This window comes from Salvelinus alpinus, chromosome 13 (assembly GCF_045679555.1).
Source record: "Salvelinus alpinus chromosome 13, SLU_Salpinus.1, whole genome shotgun sequence".
In the NCBI taxonomy this organism is placed as follows: Eukaryota; Metazoa; Chordata; class Actinopteri; order Salmoniformes; family Salmonidae; genus Salvelinus; species Salvelinus alpinus.
The window spans coordinates 26,074,864-26,102,778 of record NC_092098.1 but is presented as its reverse complement, the minus strand read 5'-3'; the positions used below and the strand labels follow the sequence as shown (position 1 = coordinate 26,102,778).

The window sequence follows — 27,915 nt, the reverse complement described above, 5'->3', positions numbered from 1 at the left end:
ACTTTGAAATTTCAGACTTGATTATTTTTATTAATCAACCCCTACAAAAAAGACATCATCCACATTTCCTGTTGCTGCAGGATTATTTTCCTGCTGTAGCAAACTGGCTCAAATTAAGATATCTGTAATATCCCGTGACACAGATTAATAAGTGGGTGAAGACAGGAGAGGAAGTGAGTGTAAGTCCTTTAATATGGTTACCAAGGGATCAGGGCCTTAAGTCCTCCAACAGCCCTCAGCCTCAGATGCCCACTTAAACACATTGGGATGGGATCAGCCTGTGTGCCAGCGCTACACCAGCCACCACCTGATCTGAAATATCTTCCTCTCCTCCTCATCCTCTTTTCTCCCTCGTTATCCATCCCCTTCCACTTGTTACGAAACCAATTAGCTAGCCATCTGATTTGGCTTCACTTGCTATGTCTAGGGTTCCCAGGTCTAGGTACATGGTCTGTAACCTGATTTAATGTGTGCATCTATATGAGAAATCAGTGTATGCGGACCTGTTGTATGCATGTGCCCAGGAGACGGCAACCTTACCTAGATCCAGGGCCGGCTCCATTCTCACTCGCATGGGTCGGCAGCCAAAGCAGATTATTAGTTCCAAAGTAGATAATATACACACAAAAGGAAACTACAAAAAGGCATACCAAAACTAAATAGGTAACACAAAACAAACCAAGGCAGATTTCTGGCCACCTCTCTCACAGATTGACAAGCACCAATAATTGCCCACACCCATTTGCTTATCAAGGCTTCCAGGCAGAGCACCTGACCCAGTTGCTGCTGTGTGGAAGTGGTAGTGTTTACTAATGCTCCTAACAGCAAGTGAGAGAGCTGGCCTTTACTCTGACACTTAAAAGGACAGAATAAAAACGGTTCAGAAGTACTTAATTTAAAACTGCAGTAACAGAGCAAGTTAAAAACATACAAAACTGGCAGCTAAAAAACACGTGACTCACCATGGCTAGACATTCCACTCCAAACTGCTTCTTTGGCGTTATGGCAGTCCGCAAACAAGCTTTGGAGGTGCATGCCGCCACCTACTGTATGGGCGGAACATAAATAAAATAGCAACAAAAAAATCCCCCTCATTCAGTTACATTCCAATTCAAGTCACATCCCTACACAGGCTCAAGGGCCTGTGACGGCAGAACATCCTTTGACAGGACTTCTTACAAGGCCTCGGCTGTAAACTCAAAATTATTTCAATTTTCTGATTTCTTCTTTGTTTGTGCTGTACTGTTTATGACCATTGCAAAAGAAGCTACAAAGTCCACCTTTTTCACATGTAATATATCAGGATCCCTTGATTGCCGGAAAACATTCACTGGTGCAGTTTCAATTACCATTGCGTCTTCAACACTACTCGCTCCTTCCACTTCTCACCGCCTCCAAATAAGAGACACGCTGGACAGCCCTTATTATCACCACCTCGGCCTCCTTCACCATAACAGGGCAATCCGGGGACTGAGGCACATGTTTGCCACAACAGTTGCAACATATAACCTCTGCTGGCATATGATATTCTTCCTCAAATCAAATTGTATTAGTCACATGTGTCGAATACAACAGACCTTACAGTGAAATGCTTACTTACGAGCCCCTAACCAACAATGCAGTTTCAAAAAAAAGTGCAGCAGTGTAAAAGGGTGGGGGGCAATGCAAATAGTCTGGGTAGCCATTGTATTAGGTGTTCAGGAGTCTTATGGCTTGGGGGGTTAGAAGCTGTAGAAGCTGTTTAGAAGCCTCTTGGACCTAGACTTGGCTCTCCGGTACCGCTTGCTGTGTAGTAGCAGAGAGAACAGTCTATAACTTGGATGGCTGGAGTCTTTGACAATTTTTAGTTCCTTTCTCTGACTCCACCTAGTATAGAGGTCCTGGATAGCAGGAAGCTTGGCCCCAGTGATGTACTGGGCCATTCGCACTATCCTCTGTAGTGTCTTGCAGTCAGAGGCCGAGCAGTTGCCATACCAGGCAGTGATGCAGCCCATCAGGATGCTCTCGATGGTGCAGCTGTTGAACCTTTTGAGGATCTGAGGACCCATACAAAATATTTTCAGTCTCCTGAGGGGGGAATAGGTTTTTTCGTGCCCTCTTCCTGTCTTCATACACTTGATACTAGCCCAAATCTTTTGCATTTATAACACTGGAGGGGCTTGTGCAAAGGCTCTAACTGGGTATCTCATAAAACCTAGCTTTACATGAAAGGGAGAGACTTATGAAAAAAAACTATAATACGAACGAAGTGGGTTTCCTTACTCCATCCAGGTCAGTCGACGTACACCAATCACTTCACCTACTTCCCCAGATATAAACTCAGCAAAAAAAAGAAAATGTCCTCTCACGGTCAACTGCGTTTATTTTCAGTAAACTTAACATGTGTAAATATTTGTATGAACATAACAAGATTCAACAACTGAGACATAAACTGAACAAGTTCCACAGACATGGGACTAACAGAAATTGAATAATGTGTCCCTGAACAAAGAGGGGGTCAAAATCAAAAGTAACAGTCAGTATCTGGTGTGGCCACCAGCTGCATTAAGTACTGTAGTGCATCTCCTCCTCATGGACTGCACCAGATTTGCCAGTTCTTGCTGTGAGATGTTACCTCGCTCTTCCACCAAGGCACCTGCAAGTTCCCGGACATTTCTGGGGGGAATGGCCCTAGCCCTCCGATCCAACAGGTCCCAGACGTGCTCAATAGGATTGAGATCCGGGCTCTTTGCTGGCCATGGCAGAACACTGACATTCCTGTCTTGCAGGAAATAAGGCACAGAACGAGCAGTATGGTACCCTTCCTGCAGGCTCATCTGACATGACCCTCCAGCATGGCAATGCCAACATTGTCATGCTGGAGGGTCATGTCAGGATGAGCCTGCAGGAAGGGTACCACGGGGGAGGATGATGTCTTCCCTGTAACGCACAGCGTTGAGATTGCCTGCAATGACAACAAGCTCAGTCCGATGATGCTGTGACACACCGCCCCAGACCATGACGGACCCTCCACCTCCAAATCGATCCCAAGTACAGGCCTCGGTGTAACGCTCATGACTATATAAAATCAATAAAAACACAAATGTGGATACAATGCATTTAGAAATTTGTCGAGGATAACACAAAAAAAGTTACACATATTTCCTTTGTGGTCCAAGTTCAAACATGTTACATATTGAAAGCTAACCCACATGAAAATACTATAGTATACTATGGTCTAAATAAATGACTACACTATAGTATTCACTGTATTGTTTTTTCAGACTTTACTGTAGTATTATTGCAGACATGACTGTAGCATACTGCAGTATTCACTGTATTGTTTTTTCAGACTTTACTGTAGTATTATTGCAGACATGACTGTAGCATACTGCAGTATTTACTGTAGTGTTTTTGCAGTATACTGCACCTCTGATTCAGAGGGGTTGGATTAAATTCAGAAGATGCATTCCGTTGTACAACTACTTTTTAATGAGTGGAACACCTCAACCAGAACATAACACACACACACACACGTTCGTGACAGGCCACCTATTGAGTTGGGTCAACAGTTCTGAGCAATGAGTGGACCAGACAACAGCAAAAATACAAATGTTTTATTACAATTTGTAACATCTAAACATTAGACAGGTTTTAGGCCCATTAAAGGGAAACAGTACAGAAGCAGATAAAGAGCAAGCAAAGCATTAAAGCTTAGAGGATTAGGTTTGCTTGTTTGACACAGATAACACATTAACAAGAGTACACCACTTACATCTCTTACCTCCACTAGATAGCTTTCTGAAATACGTCAGTGCTTTCAGAGATTCAGCTGACCAATTTCACAAGATGACAAACCATACTTCACTTCTGATGGTAGAAAACAAACAGTTAACCACTTCATTTACATAATCAAGAGATATTTCTGAAATACTAATTACTTTACTTAAAAGACCTTATTGGAGGGCGCTGCCAATAAACTGCCACCTCCACTTCGGTCTTTAAAGTCCCAAAGGATGGGACATGTTGCTAATGTGTGCAAAGGAAAAATGAGATGTGCAAGGTGTGGTGGGCATCATGAGTAAGGAAAATGTGGACCTGATACTAAAGTTAAGTGTTGCAACTGTGATGGTGAGCATAGTGCAGCATATGGGGGATGTGAAGTACAAAAACAAGCCATGGAAACACAGAGGTACAAAGTAACGAATAATGCATCCAATGCAGAGGCTGTTTGTGAAATGAACAAGCCTTTTGATTGAAATGCTGGCTCCAATACATCAGTGGTGGCTGCTTCTAGGATGACTATAGCCCATGGCGCCTCAGCCTGGTGCAATGTGATATGCAAGCAATAATGCATGGTTACAGAGAAATTGTACAGAGAAATTGTAAATCGTCATAGCGTTCTTGTGTAGAGCAATCGATATGGGTCAGAAGAGGAGCAGGACTGCACGAATAATGGAAGTAGTGAAGGCAGCTCAAGAATTACTGAACATTACTGAAGTTTCAGTACCATTGATACATCGGATGTTGAATCATAATCCGGATAATGATCAGAATAAGTTTGATGTATTATACTTTTTATCATTCAATGGAATACTAGAAGCCTTATTGCAAATGGTCAAGAGTTTAAGAAATATGTGATTGATTTAGAGATTAGAGAGATGTGGCTTAGACCACATCTTGATTTTCTTATTCCTGTTTATTGTTCAGTCAGATCTGACAGAACAACTGGTCAGGGTGGAGGATGCGCTACGTTCATAAAGGAAGGTCTGGCATATCGTAGTATTTCTGTTCAACCTGAATATAAATGTGATGGTTGAAATCTACAGTAGGGCTATTAATATTAAGCTGTTCAAGTTGTACAATTCTTGTCGTGAACTATCTGTAGTGATGTTTGATGAAATATCAGGAGAATTGGGCTCTAGAGAGATATGGTGCAGCGACTTTAATACACATAATAGTTTATGGGGAAGCACACATACTGTTGCTAATGGTATGATTGTCCAAGAAATGATGGAAGCAAGAGCATTAGTATATCTTAATGATGGATGTGGTACCAGAGTTGATGATGTTAGAGGAGTTACATCCTGCCTGGACCTCACAATGGCTTCTAATGCTGTTGCAGCCATGTGTGAATGGAAGGTAATGGATGATTCTGCTATTTGGAGTGATCATTTCCCAATTTTTTTGTACCATGCCTGGTGATGTCAGTATTCCAGATAGGATACCATTCAGAAGATGGTGCTTTCCTAAAGCGGACTGGGAAAAGTTTGGAGAACTTTGTTAAAAGTCTGTTGGATAGTTGTGTTTAGAGATTCCTGTTGATGTTTGTGCTGCCTCTTGTCACTTCTCTAATTTTGAGTGCAGGGAACTTGTATATACCAGTGGGTGACAAAAGAAAGGTGGTTCCTTGGTGGACTGAAGATTGTACTTTGGCTATTCAAGAAATAAATAGGACCTACAGAGTATTACGTAGGACTTTGACTTCTGAGAATCTACTTGATTTCCAAAGGAAGAGAGCTTTAGTACGTAGGGTCATTAAGTCTGTCAAGAGAAATGCATGTACACAGTTCTGCTCTACAATAGGCAGGAGTACTGAGCTGGGAAAGTTGAAGATGACTGGAAGAAGCAAGAACACTCGAATTCCAGTTTTGGTTGATGGTGATAATCTGGCTGTATTAGATAAAGAAAAAGATGACATGTTGGGGAAGTCATTTGTTGGGGAAGTCATTTGTTGGGGAAGTCATTTGTTGGGGAAGTCATTTGTTGGGGAAGTCATTTGTTGGGGAAGTCATTTGCTAATGAACATAGTGGGGTTACTTTGAACAAAGTGTACAAGCAACGCAGGCATGCGATTTTAAATGCTCATACTAATGTGTATAAGAAGAGGGATATTGTTCACTTGTCATTGGATGCTGATGTTACATTGCATGAGGTGTGATTAGCCCTTTTTGGCTGTGGATGTGTACAGTGTATTTGTCACGATTGTCGTAAGCATACTCGGACCAACGTGCAGCGTGATCTGGGTTCCACATATTTATTGGAGTGAAACGCACAAAAAAAAACAATAAAGAATAAACGATACGTGAAGCTCAAGCAGTGCTCACAGGCAACTACACAGAAACAAGATCCCACAAAACATAGTGGGGGAATGGCTACCTAAATATGATCCCCAATCAGAGACAACGAAAAACAGCTGCCTCTGATTGGGAACCATACCAGGCCAACATAGAACTAAACAACCTAGATAGGAACACCCCCCCTAGTCACACCCCGACCTAACCAAAATAGAGAATAAAACAGGCTCTCTATGGTCAGGGCGTGACAGTTTTCGGAAAGTATTCAGGCCCCTTTACTCCACATTTTGTTATGTTACTGCCTTATTCTAAAATTGATTAAATAGTTTTTCCCCCCTCATCAATCTACACACAGTACCCCACATTTACATAAATATTCAGAGCCTTTATTCAGTACTTTGTTGAAGCACCTTTGGCAGCGATTACAGCCTCGAGTCTTCTTGGGTATGACGCTACAAGCTTGTATTTGGGGAGTTTCTCCCATTCTTCTCTGGAGATCCACTTAAGTTCTGTCAGGTTGGATGGGGAGCGTCGCTGCACAGCTATTTTCAAGTCTCTCCAGAGATGTTCGATAGGGTTCAAGTCCGGGCTCTGACTGTGCCACTCAAGGACATTCAGAGACTTGTCCTGAAGCCACTCCTGCATTGTCTTGCTTAGGGTCGTTGTCCTGTTGGAAGGTGTACCTTCGCCCCAGTCTGAGGTCCTGAGCGCTCTGGAGCGGGTTTTCATCAAGGATCTCTCTGTACTTTGCTTCATTCATCTTTCCCTTGATCCTGACTAGTCTCCCAGTCCCTGCCGCTGAAAAACATCCCCACAGAATGATGCTGCCACCACCATGATTCACTGTAGGGATGGTGCCAGGTGTCCCCCAGACGTGGTGCTTGGCATTCAGGCTAAAGAGAATCTTGTTTCTCATGGTCTGAGTCCTTTAGGTGTCTTTTGGCAAACTCAAAGCGGGCTGTATTGTGCCTTTTACTGAGGAGTGGCTTCCGTCTGGCCACTCTACCATAAAGGCCTGTTTGGTGGAGTGCTGCAGAGATGGTTGTCCTTCTGGAAGGTTCTCCCATCTCCACAGAGGAACTCTGGAGCTCTTTCAGAGTGACCAGCAGGTCCTTGGTCACCTCCCTGACCAAGGCCCTTCTCCACCCGATTGCTCAGTTTGGCCGGGGGGCCAGCTCTAGGAAAAGTCTTGTTGGTTCCAAACTTCTTCCATTTAAGAATGATGGAGGCCACTGTGTTCTTGGGGAACTTCAATGCTGCAGGCATGTTTTGGTAAAATCCTGTCTCGGAGCTCTACGGACAATTCCTTTGACCTCATGGCTTGGTTTTTGCTCTGACATTCACTGTCAACTGTGGGACCTTATATAAACAGGTGGGTGCCTTTCATGTCCAATCAATTGAATTTACCACAGGTGGACTAATCAAGTTGTAGAAACATCTCAAGGAGTGGCGTAGTGGTCTATGGCACTGATTCGCAGTGCTAGAGGTGTCACTACAGACCCTGCTTCTATCCCTGGCTGTATCACAACCGGCCGTGATTGGGAGTCCCATAGGGCGGCGCACAATTGGCCCAGCATCGCCCGAGTTAGGGGAGGGTTTGGTCGGGGTAGGCTGCCATTGTCAATAAGAATTTGTTCTTAACTGTCTTGCCTAGTTAAATAAAGGTTAAATAAAAAATTATAATGGAAACAGGATGCACCTTAGCTCAGTTTCAAGTCTCATAGCAAAGGGTCTGAAATACTTAGGTAAATAAGTTATTTCTGTTTTTAATTTTTTAAATATTTGCAAACATTTCTAAAAACCTGTTTTCGCTTTGTCATTATGGGGTATTATTAGAATAAGGCTGTAACCTAACAAAATGTGGAAAAAGTCAAGGGGTCTGAATACTTTCTGAATGCACTGTACAGCCCCAAGTTATGATAAATTGTGTTATGCAATGTTTAAGCATCTCCCTGATGAGGTCATAAATATTATCTAGGGATTATTTACACTAAACAAAAATATAAATGCAACATGCAACAATTTCAACAATTTTACTAAGTTACAGTTTATATAAGGAAATCAGTACATTTAAATAAATTCATTAGGCCCTAATCTATGAATGTCACATGACTAGGCAGGGGCGGAGCCATGGCCCACCCACTTTGGAGCCAGGTCCATCCGCTGGGAAGCCAGGCCCAGCCCATGAGAATTTGTTTTTCCCCCCAAAAGGGGCTTCATTACAGACAGAAATACTCCTCAGTTTCGTCAGCTGTCCGGGTGGTTGGTCTCAGACGATCCCGCAGGTGAAGAAGCTGGATGGGGAGGTCCTGGGCTGCCGTAGTTGCACGTGGTCTGCGGTTGTGAGTCCGGTTGGACGTACTGCCAAATTCTCCAAAACAACATTGGAGGCAGGTTATGGTAGAGAAATTCACATTCAAATCTTTGGCAACAGCTCTGGTGGACATTTGTGCAGTCAGCATGCCAATTTCACGCTCCTTCAAAACTTGAGACATCTGTGGCATTGTGTTGTGACAAAACTGCACATTTTAGAGTGGCCTTTTATTGTCCCCAGCACAAGGTGCACCTTTGTAATGATCATGCTGTTTAATCAGCGTCTTGATATGCCACACCTTTCAGGTGGATGGATTATCTTGGCAAAGGAGAAATGCTCACTAACAGGGATGTAAACAAATTTGTGCACAAACTTTGAGAGAAATATGTTTTTTGTGTGTATAGACAGTTACTGGGATCTTTTATTTCAGCTCATAAAATATGGGATCAACACTTTACATGTTGTGTTTATATTGTTGTTTAGTATAGATAACACAAAACAAACAAAAGCAGGCGTAGAGGCTTTTGCCCACCTCTCTCTCACAGATTGACGATCATCATTTGGCCCCACCTGTGTGCTTATCAAGGCTTCACAAGGCTTCCTGGCAGAGAATTTGGCCCAGTTGCTGCTGCCCCCTGGTGATGGAGTGTAGAAGTGGTAGTGTAGTATCTACTAATGCTCCTAAGACCTAAACTACCTAATCTATTCCAAAACACTTCTTTCCCTCCTCCCTCACTCCTCTCTTCTTCCCTCAGGTTATGGCGGCAGAGACATTCAGTCTTGTCTCTGCTGGTGCTGGTTACCCTCTTCTCCATCGCCTACTCTGTTAAAGGAACACATCAGAAGGTGAAGTGTGTGTGTGTGTGTGTGAGCAGCCCTGTCCACACATCATCAGGGGTTGCTAATTAACATCCCTAAGACTTTATAAAACTGTTGTCTCCCAAGACCACAAGCTGAAAAAGAGTATTAAACTTAACACGCATTTACCTTCACCTGACCTATTTACCACATGTCCACATGCCCTATTTAATCAGTACATTAGCTGTACCACATGAACAGATAATATACTGAGTACACACACACACACGTGCGCCCTGTACCAAATTAACAACTAATGTACCACAGCAAAAGTGGCTCAAGAGATCCAAACAGAATTGCTTTAAAGCTGCAGCAATAACCATATTATTTACCATATTAGACTCTTAAGCTCTAGTCCTAAGGTGTTACGTCATTAATTCCTGATAAGCCTAAAAACAATTGGACATGGCTGGCACTTCCCACCCAGGCTTTTTACTAGGTGATGAGAGACACTGCTGCTGCTACTGTTTTCCGAGTTCACAGGGGTTTGCTGGGAAATAGAGTTCCGTGCCAAAAAACCTCCACAGTGTTCCCGTAATCTACACCATTACTGGCCCTTCCAGAAAACAACCTGTCTGCCCATGCTTGAGGAGGAGGTGTTGGTCCATATATGATGGAGGGAGAGATGGGTGGCAGAAGATGGAGGGAGAGAGAGAGGGAGAAAGGGGGAGAATAAGGGAGAGAGGGAGAAAGGGAACGGGAGGGAGATACAGAGAAAGGAAGAGAGAGAGGGAGGAAGAAAGGGAGAGAGGGAGAAAGGAATAGAGCAAGAGAGAGAGAGCTGATGAAGAGTAGGGGAAATAAACTGGGTAGGAACTGGCTTCCTTGAAGAAGAAGAATGATTCTGTTCTTCTCTGTTTGTGTTGTTCTGAATCTGAACACTCCTACCCTACGGCCCTGTCCTCTAAACTCTCAACAACAGACACCAGCTTATATTCTCTATTTTATATTCTCACTCCCTCTCTCTCTATCACTTGCCCTCTCTCACCCCTGACACTCTCTGCTCCTTCTCTTTCTCTCTCTCTATAACTTGCCCTCTCTCGCTCCCTCTGCCCCCCCCCCCTCTCTCTCTCTCACTTGCTTTCTTTCCCCCTCTCCCCACTGCTCCCCCTCCCCTCTCTTACCGTGGTGCACTTTGACTTTCTGCCTCTCACGCTTGGCACTGCCTCCTATTTCTAGAGTAGGGTGCACACACCCACCCTCCCTCCCTCCTAGTGTCTCTCCTACTTACATTTTTTTCACTCTGCCTGAGTCTCTCATGGCTGACAGTCTCTCTGTCTCTCTTTGTCCTGATGTGAAGCTGACACTGTCTGTCCCCTGTGTACAGTATGTGCAACACATGGAGAAGAGGTTCCTGTGGTGTGCCTACTGGGTAGGCTTGGGTATCCTGTCCTCTGTGGGACTGGGGACTGGCCTGCACACCTTCCTCCTCTACCTGGTAAGAACTCTCTAATTTACCATGCAATACCATGTGTCCACTATGCTTAGCTTGAGCCCAAGAATGCTTTCATATTCTGTGCAATACATGTTAATGCTTAATTTGAGACTTTAAGAACACGTGTATATATACCCTACAAATGCATGCTCATATTTAAATAGCATAAGAGCACCTAAGAATGTTTCATATACCATGCAAAATCTATTCATACTCAAGTTGAAATATCCCCAGTGTCTGTTTTTTAGTATATATATATATATATATGGTTTTCTTACTTTTTAACTCTGCATTGTTGGGAAAGAGCTTGTGAGTAAGCATTTCCCGGTAAAGTCTACACCTGTTGTATTCGGTGCAAGTGACAAATAAAATGTGATTTGATTTGACGTTACTCAAGTCATTCACACTGTGTATGATGCCCATCTCAAACTCAGTGTTGATGTTTTGTGAGTTGCTGCTAAGAGACGAGAGTCTGTAATAGGCTGTAATAGAAGGTTGGAACATGGCTAAAAGTTCAAGGAGATTCCCTGTGTCTCAGAAGAGAGTGTGTGTGTGTGTGTGTGTGTGTGTGTTTGTGTATGTATGCGTGTGTGAACGTTTGTGTGCATGCATGCGTGATGTGTGTGTATGTACGCTAATGTGTGTGTGTAGAACATTGTGGTGTTAAGATCTCCTCAGTGAATAGGTACACACTGCGGCGGGGCGGACGGGCGGGTAGCAGTAGTGTTTTGACAGGCAGTCCAAAAAAAAACGAGCGCACTCAGTGACCCCACTGACTGAGTTCATGCAAGGCTAGCCAACCTTTCTCTCCTCCCTCCCTTTATTTCTTTTTCTTCTCTCTCCCTCTCCCTCTCCCCCTCCCTTTCCTCTCTCTCTCTGCTTCTCTGTCTCTCTCCACCCCTCCCTTTCCCTGTTTTGAGTGGCAGTGTGGAGCAGAGGAACAGGGGCTGGCTGGCTGTGCTGCAGATCTGGGTTCCCAAACATCTGGTAGTCTTTACCACTCTGAGAACACTATTAACACTGAGCCACCCATCTGTAATTTGGGAGCAGCATAGTCGCAGTCCCATTGCATAGCCAGTGGAGCTGAACTGGAAACTGTTAAGTGTGTCCTCCATTCTGTGTTTTTGAAAGCCAACTCTCTCTGTGCTCCCATATGTAATTTGAGAAGTTTTTATTTTGTTATTGTTTTGGGTGATCTGACTTACTTTCCAAGACGCCAGTCTGTTTTTAAAGGAGGATGTCGCCATCTAATGGTATTTTGTGGTAATGGATCAGCAGTTTTTCAGTGCTGTTTGAGGAATCAGTTAAAGTTGCCTGCTTTAGAATGTGGAGCTGATTCACGCTGCTGTATTTATGGTGGCTATAGACGGGTGGGTTGTTTAGCAACAAAACCGATCCGTGCGCAACTTTGGGGCAAAACAGAGGGGTTGGCTCAGGCTTACATTCAAAATTCATTATTTGACAACATGTAAACTATATTTCATTTCCAAATGTTTATTGACAACATAAAAACAAATGCATCGTTACAGTTGTTGGTTAGCTAGCTAGGGAATTTTAGCCATATTAGCATAGACTAAGTCAAAACACCTCAAAACAAGACATGGTATCAAGAACAAGATACAACTAGCTGAAACGAGCCACTAACTATTCCCCACATGGCAGCTTATTGTCATTGTTGCTAGCTATCTGATGTTCAGAATCATAGCAACACACAGCAGTATTTCCCCCCTGTATTCATTTAACAGCGGCGCACCGTCAGAAATTCCTTTTCGGGGTGGAAAACCGCTGTGTGTGTAAACTTAAGCAGACAGAAAGTTTGTAGAAAAGATCATTGTTACATATTTTTTTATAGTATAATCTTTTATAGTTTTTATTTTGGTGATTTCTAGTTAAGATTTAGGAGTACTTTTGGCATGGCGGGATAACCGATTGGGGTCCTCATAGATTTCTTTATAATGTTTAACCATAAGAACACAGAATTAGCCATGGCAAAATACGTAGAATTGCAGGAAATTTGCTTTTACACTTCAACATTTTCTGTCAGCTCCATGACAAAATGTGTACAGTCGTGGCCAAAAGTTTTGAGAATGACACAAATATTAATTTCCACAAAGTCTGCTGCCTCAGTTTGTATGATGGCAATTTGCATGTACTCCAGAATGTTATGAAGAGTGATCAGATGAATTGCAATTAATTGCAAAGTCCCTCTTTGCAAATGAACTGAATCCCCCAAAAACATTTCCACTGCATTTCAGCCCTGCCACAAAAGGACCAGCTGACATCATGTCAGGGATTCTCTCATTAACACAGGTGTGAGTGTTGACGAGGACAAGGCTGGAGATCACTCTGTCATGTTTATTGTGTTTGAATAACAGACTGGAAGCTTCAAAAGGAGGGTGGTGCTTGGAATCATTGTTCTTGTTCTCTGTCAACCATGGTTACCTGCAAGGAAACACGTGCCGTCATCATTGCTTTGCACAAAAAGGGCTTCACAGGCGAGGATATTGCTGCCAGTAATATTGCACCTAAATCAACCATTTATCGGATCATCAAGAACTTCAAGGAGAGCGGTTCAATTGTTGTGAAGAAGGCTTCAGGGCGTCCAAGAAAGTCCAGCAAGTGCCAGGACCGTCTCCTAAAGTTGATTCAGCTGCTGGATCGGGGCACTACCAGAACAGAGCTTGCTCAGGAATGGCAGCAGGCAGGTGTGAGTGCATCTCCACGCACAGTGAGGCGAAGACTTTTGGAGGATGGCCTGGTGTCAAGAAGGGCAGCAAAGAAGCCACTTCTCTCCAGGAAAAACATCAGGGACAGACTGATATTATGAAAAAGGTACAGGGATTGGATTGCTGAGGACTGGGCTAAAGTCATTTTCTCTGATGAATCCCCTTTCCGATTGTTTGGGGCAACCAGAAAAAGCTTGTCCGGAGAAGACAAGGTGAGCACTACCATCAGTCCTGTGTCATGCCAACAGTAAAGCATCCTGATACCATTCATGTGTGGGGTTGCTTCTCAGCCAAGGGAGTGGGCTCACTCAGAATTTTGCCTCAGGACACAGCCATGAATAAAGAATGGTACCAACACATCCTCCGAGAGCAACTTCTCCCAACCATCCAGGAACAGTTTGGTGACGAACAATGCCTTTTCCAGCATGATGGAGCACCTTGCCATAAGGCAAAAGTGATAACTAAGTGGCTCAGGGGAACAAAACATTGATATTTTGAGTCCATGGCCAGGAAACTCCCCAGACCTTAATCCCATTGAGAACTTGTGGTCAATCCTCAAGAGGAGGGTGGACAAACAAAACTCCACAAATTCTGACAAACTCCAAGCATTGATTATGCAAGAATGGGCTGCCATCAGTCAGGATGTGGCCCAGAAGTTAATTGACAGCATGCCAGGGCAGATTGCAGAGGTCTTGAAAAAGATGGGTCAACACTGCAGATATTGACTCTTTGTATCAACTTCATGTAATTGTCAATTAAAGCCTTTGACACTTATGAAATGCTTGTAATTATACTTCAGTATTCCATAGTAACATCTGACAAAAATATCTAAAGACACTGAAACAGCAAACTTTGTGGAAATTAATATTTGTGTCCTTCTCAAAACTTTTGGCCACGACTGTACAATTGCAAAAAACTGCTTTAGAGTTGCAACATTTCCTCTCAGCTCCATGGAAAAATGTATAGAATTGCAGTTAAGTAGCCTCTTTTTGAGCCATAAAAAAGCTTGCTTATTGCTTAAAGCACACCTGCCTGATAATATGGTATGGTGCCACAGGCTATGGTAAAAAAATAAAAAAGTGGTTTCTTGGGTGGTTTTATACATTGATGGCGTCGGCAACATTTGATTTTAACAAATGTTTTAGTTAACCCTTTATGCTTTGAATCAGCCTATATGGATAGGGATACATTTAAATGTTTCTTATAGAAGAAATATGAAATGCATAACCATGGTAGCAATTGGAAGGGAACAGTTTTGAGATTATGACTAAATTATTAGACCAAAGGTGAGGACACAACAGTTCACCAAACACAAGACTGAATCCAAACATTACACTGTTGATTTAATGTGCATTTTACATGTACTTTTCGCCTCATTTGTTTACAACGAAATCATTCAGTAACATGATAAGAATATTCCTGTACAATGTGGGGTAGTTGGTGCAACATAAGACAATGACAAGGGTTTGAGTGAGAGGACTAACTGGTGTCTCCAAGTGACTACACACCTCTCTAAAGTGTGCACAGTTCCTAAGTAATTTCAATGCAGTTTTATGACTCAAAGAAGAGTCTTTAACTATAAGGTGTTTTGTTGAGCTCTCCTAGCTTTGCCATTGAGGAACTGAAGCAGGCACACTTATAGTTGTTTTATTTGGAAAACAACCCCACATCCCCTCCCCCCACACAATTAATGTTGTTGTTTACGCAATCCAAAAACGGTCCATTATAAATCACAATCTGGGTCAGGTGGGCATCATTTGAAATTATGTTATATTGCCAACATGACTAGCTAATTATAAAATACAATATTACAGTGTTAGGCCTTCACAATGCAATTCCGGGAAACATATCATCATTTTGGTGCGCATAGAAAGGAGTCATGATTGCATTTAGGTGCTTGTGCCGTGGCTAATTTTCTTCACAGTGGACAAACAGGCTCATTCTGTTTCAGAACTACCAAGGGTATGACGACATGTCATCTCGAAATGTGATATGGAAGTGGGAAGTGCACATTTGGACTCATAGATGTTTTGTTTGCTTGTATGACATCAAAGGGGTATTTATTATAATCCTCAATGTCTTATCTTTCAAAACACATAGACTCCTCTTAATTTACAGCGTTTCCCTCACTCAGACAACAAAGAAGTTGCCCAATTAGCGGGAGGAATGGGGCAACTGCTTGTCACGTAAGGTGCTCAAGTTCAGAACAGCTGTCAGTCAAAACCCATACAGCAGTGTGAAGCGCAGAGGCAGAGCTCTGACGTCATGTATAGCATGTTACTGTACAGACACTGCGTTTCAATGTAGGAATTATGACAGTCTTGTTTTGTTTTTAAATCCCCCGTGACACCCCCTTCCTTGACCTTTGCCACTGCTGCAACAACAAAACATCTATGAGAAACACTGCATAGCCTTTTACCTATTTGCGTGCATACATTTTGTGATGTTGCGTCGGAAGATTTGGATCATTGTGGGTTTGTGCTCTCCTACTCACAGAGGCCTTGGTAGAACCATAGACTTATGGTTAGAACACTGCTCCTTATCTGATCAATCTTGTTCTGACGATTACAGAAAATGTTCACTACTACAGGAAATCATATGTATGTCGGTTATGAGTTTTGCAATGTTCGCAATGTTTGATGGTTGCATTGACATATTTTCCCTTTCTAGATAGTGTCTTCTACTTCACAATGGTTGATGCATCTTTCCTGCTTGGGTTCAGAGGGTTCACTGTAAACCCACTTTTGTGAGCAGTAGTTGGCACCATTTGTCTGTGAATGTGAATAAGATGCTGTATGCAGTGCATGTAGAGCAGGGATGGGCAACCCTTTCGTAGGCCTGCGGACCAACTAATTAAAGAAATCACATTTTATTTGTCACATGCACATGGTTAGCAGATGTTAATGCGAGTGTAGCGAAATGCTTGTGCTTCTAGTTCCGACAATGCAGTAATAACCAACGAGTAATCTAACCTAACAATTCCACAACTACTACCTTATACACACAAGTGTAAAGGGATAAAGAATATGTACATAAAGATATATGAATGAGTGATGGTACAGAACGGCATAGGCAAGATGCAGTAGATGGTATAGAGTACAGTATATACATATGAGATGAGTAATGTAGGGTATATAAACATAAAGTGGCATAGTTTAAAGTGGCTAGTGATACTGTACATGTATTACATAAAGATGGCAAGATGCAGTAGATGATATAGAGTACAGTATATACATATACATATGAGATGAGTAATGTAGGGTATGTAAACATTATATTAATGCATATAAATACTTAGGGGTATGGTTAGATGATAGGCTTTCTTTTAAAAAACATGTTACAGAACTGGGAAAAAAGCTCAAATTCAAGATAGGATTCCTTTACAGAAACAGGGCTTGTCTGTCCTCTGTAAATAGGAAAAAAATTGTGCAGGCTACTTTTATGTCCGTTTTAGATTATGGTGATATTATCTATATGCATGCATCGGCAAACACATTAAAACCACTGGATGCTATTTACCATTGTGCACTCAGGTTTATCACGGGTGATAGTTACAGAACTCATCACTGTATCCTATATCAACATGTGGGTTGGGTCTCTCTATCTGTGAGGCGAGAGCAACATGCTCTCTTGTTTATTTATAAAGCACTTCTTTTAAAACTACCTCCATATATATCATCATTAATTTCCACAAGATGTACTAATTTTAAAACCAGATCACAGATGTGGATTACATTAGAGACTCCTGCGGTCTCCACAGAGTTGGGTAGGACTGCCTTCAGTTCCTTTGCACCTTATTCATGGAACAAACTGCAGATCCAACTTAAGTTAGACACTCTGGTGTCCCTTGCCCATTTTAAAATGCTTATGGAGGATCAATATGATGTTGTCTGTGATTGTTTCTGTTGAATTGTGTATGTTTTGAAATGTTCTTGTCTGTATGTCTAAAACTGTACATGTCAACATGTTTACACAGGGCACAGCCGTAAAAGAGATCCAGGTCTCAGTCTGTTTTCCCTGTTAAAATAAAAATAAAGATTAAGTGGCATTGTTTAAAGTGGCTAGTGATACTTTTTTACATAAATTTCCATCAATTCCCATTATTAAAGTGGCTGGAGTTGAGTCAGTATGTTGGCAGCGAGCAGTAGTTGGCACCATTTGTCTGTGAATGTGAATAAGATGCTGTATGCAGTGCATGTAGAGCAGGGATGGGCAACCCTTTCGTAGGCCTGCGGACCAACTAATTAAAGAAATCACATTTTATTTGTCACATGCACATGGTTAGCAGATGTTAATGCGAGTGTAGCGAAATGCTTGTGCTTCTAGTTCCGACAATGCAGTAATAACCAACGAGTAATCTAACCTAACAATTCCACAACTACTACCTTATACACACAAGTGTAAAGGGATAAAGAATATGTACATAAAGATATATGAATGAGTGATGGTACAGAACGGCATAGGCAAGATGCAGTAGATGGTATAGAGTACAGTATATACATATGAGATGAGTAATGTAGGGTATATAAACATAAAGTGGCATAGTTTAAAGTGGCTAGTGATACTGTACATGTATTACATAAAGATGGCAAGATGCAGTAGATGATATAGAGTACAGTATATACATATACATATGAGATGAGTAATGTAGGGTATGTAAACATTATATTAAGTGGCATTGTTTAAAGTGGCTAGTGATACTTTTTTACATAAATTTCCATCAATTCCCATTATTAAAGTGGCTGGAGTTGAGTCAGTATGTTGGCAGCGGCCACTAAATGTTAGTGGTGGCTGTTTAACAGTCTGATGGCCTTGAGATAGAAGCTGTTTTTTAGTCTCTCGGTCCCTGCTTTGATGCACCTGTACTGACCTCGCCTTCTGGATAATAGCGGGGTGAACAGGCAGTGGCTCGGGTGGTTGTTGTCCTTGGTGATCTTTATGGCCTTCCTGTGACATCGGGTGGTGTAGGTGTCCTGGAGGGCAGGTAGTTTGCCCCCGGTGATGCGTTGTGCAGACCTCACTACCCTCTGGAGAGGCTTGCGGTGATACAGCCCGACAGGATGCTCTCGATTGTGCATCTGTAGAAGTTTGTGAGTGCTTTTGGTGACAAGCCGAATTTCGTCAGCCTCCTGAGGTTGAAGAGGCGCTGCTGCGCCTTCTTCACAACGCTGTCTGTGTGGGTGGACCAATTCAGTTTGTTCGTGATGTGTACACCGAGGAACTTAAAACTTACTACCCTCTCCACTACTGTCCCATCGATGTGGATAGGGGGGTGCTCCCTCTGCTGTTTCCTGAAGTCCACAATCATCTCCTTTGTTTTGTTGACGTTGAGTGTGAGGTTATTTTCCTGACACCACACTCCGAGGGCCCTCACCTCCTCCCTGTAGACCGCCTCGTCGTTGTTGGTAATCAAGCCTACCACTGTAGTGTCGTCCGCAAACTTGATGGCGTGGCCACGACTGCGTGCATGGCCACGCAGTCGTGGGTGAACAGGGAGTACTGGAGAGGGCTCAGAACGCACCCTTGTGGGGCCCCAGTGTTGAGGATCAGCGGGGTGGAGATGTTGTTACCTACCCTCACCACCTGGGGGCGGCCCGTCAGGAAGTCCAGTACCCAGTTGCACAGGGCGGGGTCGAGACCCAGGGTCTCGAGCTTGATGACGAGTTTGGAGGGTACTATGGTGTTAAATGTTGAGCTGTAGTCGATGAACAGCATTCTCACATAGGTGTATATATACACTACCGTTCAAGGTATATATACACTACCGTTCAATATATATATACATATACCTTTTGAACGGTAGTGAATATATATATACACTACCGTTCAAAAGTTTGGGGTCACTTAGAAATGTCCTTGTTTTTGAAAGAAAAGCACATATTTTGTCCATTTAAAATAACATCAAATTGATCAGAAATACAGTGTAGACGTTGTTAATGTTGTAAATGACTATTGTAGCTGGAAAAGGCAGATTCTTTTATGGAATATCTACATAGGTGTACAGGGGCCCATTATCAGCAACCATCACTCCTGTGTTCCAATGGCACATTGTGTTAGCTAATCCAAGTTTATCATTTTAAAAGGCTAATTGATCATTAGAAATTATGCAATATTCTTAGCACAGCTGAAAACTGTTGTCCTGATTTAAAGAAGCAATAAAACTGGCCTTCTTTAGACTAGTTGTGTATCTGGAGCATCAGCATTTGTGGGTTTGATTACAAGTTCAAAATGGCCATAAATAAATAACTTTCTTCTGAAACTTGTCAGTCTATTCTTGTTCTGAGAAATGAAGGCTATTCCATGCAAGAAATTGCCAAGAAACTGAAGATCTTGTACAATGCTGTGTACTACTCCCGTCACAGAACAGCGCAAACTGGCTCTAACCAGAATAGAAAGAGGAGTGGGTGGCCCCGGTGCACAACTGAGTAAGAGGACAAGTACATTAGAGTATCTAGTTTGAGAAACAGACGCCTCACAAGTCCTCAACTGGCAGCTTCATTAAATAGTACCTGCAAAACACCAGTCTGAACATCAACAGTGAAGAGGTGACTCCGGGATGCTGGCCTTCTAGGCAGAGTTGCAAAGAAAAAGCCATATCTCAGACTAGCCAATAAAAATATAGGATTAAGATGGGAAAAAGAACACAAACACTGGACAAAAGGCCAACATCCTGGAATCGCCTCTTCACTGTTGACGTTGAGACTGGTGTTTTGCAGGTACTATTTGATGAAGCTGCCAGTTGAGGACTTGTGAAACTTTTGAACGGTAGTGTATATAATATAAAATATATCAAAATATATATATACAGTACCAGTCAAAAGTTTGGACACACCTACTCATGCCAGGGTTTTTCTTTATTTATACAAATTTCTACATTGTAGAAAGTAGTGAAGACATCTAAACTATGAAATAATACATATGGAATCATGTAGTAACCAAAAAAGTGTTAAACAATTCAAAATATATTTTATTTTTGAGATTCTTCACATTTTTATTTTCTAAATGTTTTATTTAACTTTTATTTAACTAGGCAAGTCAGTTAAGAACCAAATTTGTATTTACAATGACAGCCTACTGCAGGGACGGAGGGCTGGGATTAAAAATATATTAAAGAAGGTAGAGACAACAATACATCACGCAAAGCAGCCACAACTGTCAGTAAGAGTGTCCATGATTGAGTCTTTGAATGAAGAGATTGTAATAAAACTGTCCAGTTTGAGTGTTTGTTGCAGTTCGTTCCAGTCGCTAGCTGCTGCGAACTGAAAAGACGAGTGACCCAGGGATGTGTGTGTTTTGGGGACCTTTAACAGAATGTGACTATAGCCAACCTTTGCCTTGAAGACAGCTTTGCACACTCTTGGCATTCTCTTAACCAGCTTCATGAGGTCAGCTGGAATGCATTTCAACTAACTAACAGGTGTGCCTTGTTAAAAGTTAATTTGTGGAATGTCTTTCCTTCTTAATGCATTTGAGCCAATCAGTTGTGTTGTGACAAGGTATGTGTAGTATACAGAAGATAGCCCTATTTGGTAAAAGACCAAGTCCATATTATAGCAAGAACAGCTCAAATAAGCAAAGAGAAACGACAGTCCATCATTACTTTAAGACATGGAGGTCAGTCAATATGGAAAATTTCAAGAACTTTGAAAGTTTCAATTGCAGTCGCAAAAACCATCAAGCGCTATGATGAGGACCGCCACAGGAAAGGAAGTTCATTAGAGTTAACTGCACATCAGATTGCATCCCAAATAAATGCTTCACAGAGTTCAAGTAACAGACGCATCTCAACATCAACTGTTCAGAGGAGACTGTGTAAATCAGGCGTTCATGGTCGAATCCACTACTAAAGTACACCAATAAGAAGAAGAGTACTGCTTGGGCCAACACAAGAAATGGACATTAGACCGGTGGAAAACTGTCCTTTGGTCTGATGAGTCCAAATTTGAGATTTTTGGTTCCAACCGCCATGTCTTTCTGAGACGCAGAGTAGGTGAACGGATGATCCCCACAGTGAAGCATGGAGGAGGAGGTATGATGGTGTGAGGGTGCTTTGCTGGTGACACTGTCAGTGATTTATTTAGATTTCCAGGCACACTAAACCAGCATGGCTACCACAGCACAGCGATACGCCATCCCATCTGGTTTGCGCTCTGTGGGACTATCATTTGTTTTTCAACAGGACAATGACCCAGAACACACCTCCAGGCTGTGTAAGGGCTATTTGACCAAGAAGGAGAATGATGGAGTGCTGCATCAGATGACCTGGCCTCCGCAATCACCGACCTTTTTTATTTATTTTTTTATTTTTTTATTTCACCTTTATTTAACCAGGTAGGCTAGTTGAGAACAAGTTCTCATTTGCAACTGCGACCTGGCCAAGATAAAGCATAGCAGTGTGAACAGACAACACAGAGTTACACATGGAGTAAACAATAAACAAGTCAATAACATGGTAGACCTCAACCCAATTGAGATGGTTTGGGATGAGTTGGACCGCAGAGGGAAGTAAAAGCATCTAACAAGTGTTCAGCATATGTGGGAACTCCTTCAAGACTGTTGGAAAAGCATTCCTCGTGAAACTGGTTGAGAAAATGCCAAGAGTGTGCAAAGCTGTCATCAAGGCAAAGGGTGGCTGTTTTGAAGAATCTGAACACTTTTTTTGCTTACTACATGATTCCATAGGTGTTGTTTCATAGTTTTGATGTCTTCACTATTATTCTATTTTCTGTCAAAAATAGAAAAAATAAAGAAAAACCCTTGAAAGTAAGTGTGTCCAAACTTTTGACTGTTACTGTCATATACAGTGGGGCAAAAAAGTATTTAGTCAGCCACCAATTGTGCAAGTTCTCCCACTTAAAAAGATGAGAGAGGCCTGTAATTTTCATCATAGGTACACTTCAACTATGACAGACAAAATGAGAAAAAAAAATCCAGAAAATGTCATTGTAGGATTTTTAATGAATTTATTTCCAAATTATGGTGGAAAATAAGTATTTGGTCAATAACAGAAGTTTATCTCAATACTTTGTTATATACCCTTTGTTGGCAATGACAGAGGTCAAACGTTTTCTGTAAGTCTTCACAAGGTTTTCACACACTGTTGCTGGTATTTTGGCCCATTCCTCCATGCAGATCTCCTCTAGAGCAGTGATGTTTTGGGGCTGTTGCTGGGCAACACGGACTTTCAACTCCCTCCAAAGATTTTCTATGGGGTTGAGATCTGGTATACTTCTTCTCCCCACTGTATATATACTCAGCAAAAAAAGAAACGTCCCTTTTTCAGGACACTGTCTTTCAAAGATAATTCATAAAAATCCAAATAACTTCACAGATCTTCATTGTAAAGGGTTTAAACACTGTTTCCCATGCTTGTTCAATGAACCATAAACAATTAATGAACATGCACCTGTGGAACGGTCATTAAGACACTAACAGCTTACAGACGGTCGGCAATTAAGGTCACAGTTATGAAAACTTAGGAAACTAAAGAGGCCTTTCCACTGACTCTGAAAAACACCAAAAGAAAGATGCCCAAGGTCCCTGCTCATCTGTGTGAACGTGCCTTAGGCATGCTGCAAGGAGGCATGAAGACTGCAGATGTGGCCAGGTCAATAAATTGCAATGTCTGTACTGTGAGACGCCTAAGACAGCGCTACTGGGAGACAGGACGGACAGCTGATTGTCCTCCTGTAACAACACCTGGACAGGATCGGTACATCCGAACATCACACTTGCGGGACAGGTACAGGATGGCAACAACAACTGCCCAAGTTACACCAGGAACGCACAATCCCTCCATCTGCTCAGACTGTCCGCAATAGGCTGAGAGAGGCTGGACTGAGAGCTTGTAGGCCTGTTGTAATGCAGGTCCTCACCAGACATCACCGGCAACAACGTCGCCTATGGGCACAAACCCACCGTCGCTGGACCAGACAGGACTGGCAAAAAGTGCTCTTCACTGACGAGTCACGGTTTTGTCTCACTAGGGGTGATGGTCGGATACGCGTTTATCATTGAAGGAATGAGCGTTACACCGAGGCCTGTACTCTGGAGCGGGATCGATTTGGAGGTGGAGGGTCCGTCATGGTCTGGGGTGGTGTGTCACAGCATCATCAGACTGAGCTTGTTGTCATTGCAGGCAATCTCAACACTGTGCGTTACAGGGAAGACATCCTCCTCCCTCATGTGGTTCCCGTCCTGCAGGCTCATCCTGACATGACCCTCCAGTATGGCAATGCCACCAGCCATACTGCTCGTTCTGTGCGGGATTTCCTGCAAGACAGGAATGTCAGTGTTCTGCCATGGCCAGCAAAGATCCCGGATCTCAATCCCATTGAGCACGTCTGGGACCTGTTGGATCGGAGGGTGAGGGCTAGGGCCATTCCCCCTAGAAATGTCCGGGAACTTGCAGGTGCCTTGGTGGAAGAGTGGGGTAACATCTCACAGCAAGAACTGGCAAATCTGGTGCAGGCCATGAGGAGGAGATGCACTGCAGTACTTAATGCAGCTGGTGGCCACACCAGATACTGATTGTTACTTTTGATTTTGACCCCCCCTTTGTTCAGGGACACATTATTCAATTTCTGTTAGTCACATGTCTGTGGAACTTGTTCAGTTTATGTCTCAGTTGTTGAATCTTGTTATGTTCATACAAATATTTACACATGTTAAGTTTGCTGAAAATAAACGCAGTTGGCAGTGAGAGGACGTTTCTTTTTTTGCTGAGTTAAAAAATATATATATATATACTCAGTCGGGGTCTCAACTTACTGTTGACAGTTAGAGTAATAGAATACACAAGGTGAAATTTCGAAATTTGGTGGGCATCAGCCGTCACTAAATTAGCCCATGTCGGCCCATGATTGGTAAGTTAGTCTAGCGAGCCATTCATGATGAGTTCTGTTTTTTTGTGGGCCCCACCACCATCAAATTCGCCCATCTCTGATGTAGAGGTGCTCTCTCCTTTACGAGGTAGCACCATTAGACTCCGTTATAGCAGTCCTATAGAGTCACTGAGAGGTCATGATGTCACAGGGATTCCTATCTAAGCCAGAGCTTCCTGTGGACATTGTACAAAACAAGATGCTTCCTAAGGACATAAAGGGCTCTGCTTATGAGGCGTCTTGTGACTTGAGTGTCATCATGTGACTCACTTCCTGTGTCTGATATAGTGGCATGAGATGAGACAGAGGCCTCTGTTCTAAAAGGCAATGTCTTTTCTATTCATTTATGTCTAAAATGTACAGGATGTGGCACTCTCCTGATCACAGTGGTGATTCTGTATGATATCCCAATAGTGTGTTGTACCATCAGCACTCAGCAGAGGGAGATAGAGTCAGAGCTGAAGTTGTCCTGATACTGACTCACTCAGACAGTGACAAGGAGGATCTCCTGTTCACTGACATTGACATTTCTGCACTCGTCTCCTTTGTGTTTGTGTCCCAGTGAGACTGTGAGCTATTGAGTATATATGGACAAGAATGGCTATTGGATTAACACACACACATGCCTCCTGTCCTAGGTTGAAGAGTTTGGGGCGGCAGGTAGTGGTTAGAGCATTGGGCCGGTAACCGAAAGGTTGCTGGATCGAATCCCAGAGTTGACAAGGTAAAAATCTGTTGTTCTGCTCCTAAATAAGGCAGTTAACCCACTGTTCTCCGGTAGACCGTCATTGTAAATTAGAATTTGTTCTTAACTGACTTGCCTAGTTAAATAAAGGTTAAATATAAAATATGATTCACCCAGCTGCTTAGAAAGTACTGCTCTTAAAAAGAATAGAGTTGTGAATGCACCTCAAACCCAGAGGGTCGGCAGAGAGACCATGATGACCTTAGTTTTCCTGTTGTGTGTTCAGTCTCAGCTCAGACACATGACTCAGCGCTCCTGCTTCTGGACCATCTGCTCCAGCAACACAGCCTTTATTTACAGAGCCTATCCCCTCTTTACTTTACCCACCCTCTCAACCCATCCACCCACACAGTGGGCACAGCTCTCACAGCAGGGGCCTGGGGTGGAGGCATCCCTGTGCCATGGCACATGAGAGGGGGAGGAAGGAGGGGATGGAGGAAGGGGAGAAAAAGGGGGAGGTAGGGAGGCGCTGTGACTTGCTGAGGCGTGGTTCCCCACTAACTGGATCTCTGACACAACAGTCTCCACTCCCAGGGGGTTTAGGTCCCAGAATACAGACACATCCTACACACACTTCTACGTCTTTGTACTATACCTGAGCCTATCAGCAACTATGATGAAAGTGGTGATGATGATGAAGAATATGAGTGATTACCCTCTTGTCACAGCATCTAGAGGAGTTATTTTGTTTGTCTGTATCATGTGTTTTCTAATGTCAACCACGACTGATGTGTCAGTATACCATATGAATCCAGCTTTAATGGGCCTGGGTGATGGATGATTGGGACTTGGGGAAATCCAGGCAAAGCTGTAAATAGTTTTGACGAGAGCTCATTTGAGTCATCCACCATTAAGTTGCATTCAATAATGGCTGTTGTCATTAAGTAATTATGGGAAGCTTAGAAAATTGCTGTGATTAAGAGTAAATCAACAGCAACAAAGCATTAAAAAAACATTATATTCGAAGTCGAACACATTTGTGTTTGGATAAAAGAAACCACGTGCCCCAGGGCTCCGCCCTCCGCCCCCGTCCCTTCAGATAGCATATGAACATGTCATAAGCAAAGGCAATGTGTAGAATAGCTGGAAATTAGCTTTAAAACTGCAACGGTTTCTCTTATGATATGTGAAGAATAGCATGAGATGAGCTATAAAATAGCACATTTTTCTCTGCCCCAAAGGCAAAATGTGCAGAATTGCAGGAAATGTGCTTTAAAACAGCAAAATGTTCTCTAAGCCTCATTAAAAAAATGTGTATAATAGAATGATAAAACTGCACATTTTTCTCTGCGAACAGAGGTACGGTAGGTGCCCCAGGGCGCCAAATGTGGTAGTTTGGCCGTGTGTGTGTGTGTGTGTGTGTGTGTGTGTGTGTGTGTGTGTGTGTGTGTGTGTGTGTGTGTGTGTGTGTGTGTGTGTGTGTGTGTGTGTGTGTGTGTGTGTGTGTGTGTGTGTGTGTGTGTGTGTGTGTTTTATGACTATCACTATAATGTCAGTTAAACCTCCAGAAAACGCTAGCTGTTCTTGGGATTATAAAAATACTATAGTGTTTGTCTAAGCAGTGTGATTTACCATGTCTTTCAGAAATATCCCAGAGGATTAGGTGATCCAAGATGGCGTAGCAGTGAAGATGTGTTTTTGTTCGTGTACTTTTGTATTTCTCTTCTTTTTTGTATATATTTCAATTTTATTTTCACTCTTTTCCATTTTAATTCGATTATACCTTCCGGTAACCTGCCTCACCCAATGTGATACGGAATCGCTATTATTTTAAATTTTAGAACACATTCAAGAACAACCAGAAGCTAACAAGCTAATTAGCTACAAGCTATTTAGTCATTGTTAGCCACTGCTAGCAGCTTTTACCTTCTGCACAGATACCAGCCCTGTTTTTAGCCTGGATAATACTCGCCAATCTACCAGTATTGGACTGTCTCTCCACTACAACGCCGGATTCCTGCCGTAATCCCTGGACCACTACTTCTGATCTTCACAGCTAGCTAGTGGCTAACGCCCCTGCCACGAAGCTAGCACCAGTTAGCCGTGAGCCAGGCGCATCTCCCGGCTAGCTAAATTCTACAATACCTCTTTCGCCATCTGGCTTGGATCCTCTGTCGACATGGCGCCCCGCCTCACCATCACGACTGGTCTGCCGACGAATACTCCATCCACTGTGCCTTCAACCGGCCACCGTCGGAGCAGACGCTCCTTCTAGCGCCGGGCTGCTAACTTTAAACGCTGTGTCGCCCACGTGCTAGCGTAGTGGCGACTACTCCGCGGCTTCCCTGTTCCATCTACTGCTGCCCCCTGGACACTATGATCACTTGGCTACATAGCTGATGCCTGCTGGACTGTCCATTAATCACGGTACTCCATTCTGTTTATTTTTTATTTGTCGGCCCCAGCCGCGAACTCAGGCTCTGGATGTAGTTAATCCGACCCTCTTTGCCTAGTCATCGCCATTTTACCTGATGTTGTTGTGTTAGCTGATTAGCTGTTATTGTCTCACCTGTTGTCTTAGCTAGCTCTCTCAATCAATTCCTGCGATTACTTTATGCTTCACTGTATGTCTCTCTCAAATGTCAATATGCCTTGTATACTGTTGTTCAGGTTAGTTATCATTGTTTTAGTTTACAATGGAGCCCCCAGTTCCACTCTTCATACCTCTGACACCTCCTTTGTCCAACCTCCCACACATGCGGTGACCTCACCCATTATAACCAGCATGTCCAGAGATACAATCTCTCTTATCATCACCCGGTGCCTGGGCTTACCTCCGCTGTACCCGCACCCCACCATACCCCTGTCTGCACATTATGCCCTGAATCTATTCTACCACGCCCAGAAATCTGCTCCTTTTATACTTTGTCCCCAACGCTCTAGGCGACCAGTTTTGAT

The 27,915-nt window shown here is 42.9% G+C and overlaps 1 protein-coding gene across 3 annotated transcripts in view; it reads left to right on the top strand.

The window, feature by feature from the left end:
• Positions 1-27,915, top strand: part of LOC139537450 (vacuole membrane protein 1-like) — a 376,416-nt gene that overhangs the window by 9,669 nt on the left and 338,832 nt on the right. The window contains exons 4-5 of one of the 3 annotated variants that reach the window (XM_071338748.1): positions 9,126-9,216; positions 10,556-10,666. The exons of the other annotated variants lie outside the window; for them this stretch is intronic. Of the exons in view, the coding sequence (XP_071194849.1) occupies positions 9,126-9,216; positions 10,556-10,666 (202 nt within the window). The remainder of the gene's footprint in view (positions 1-9,125; positions 9,217-10,555; positions 10,667-27,915) is intronic. 3 annotated transcript variants of the gene reach the window in all.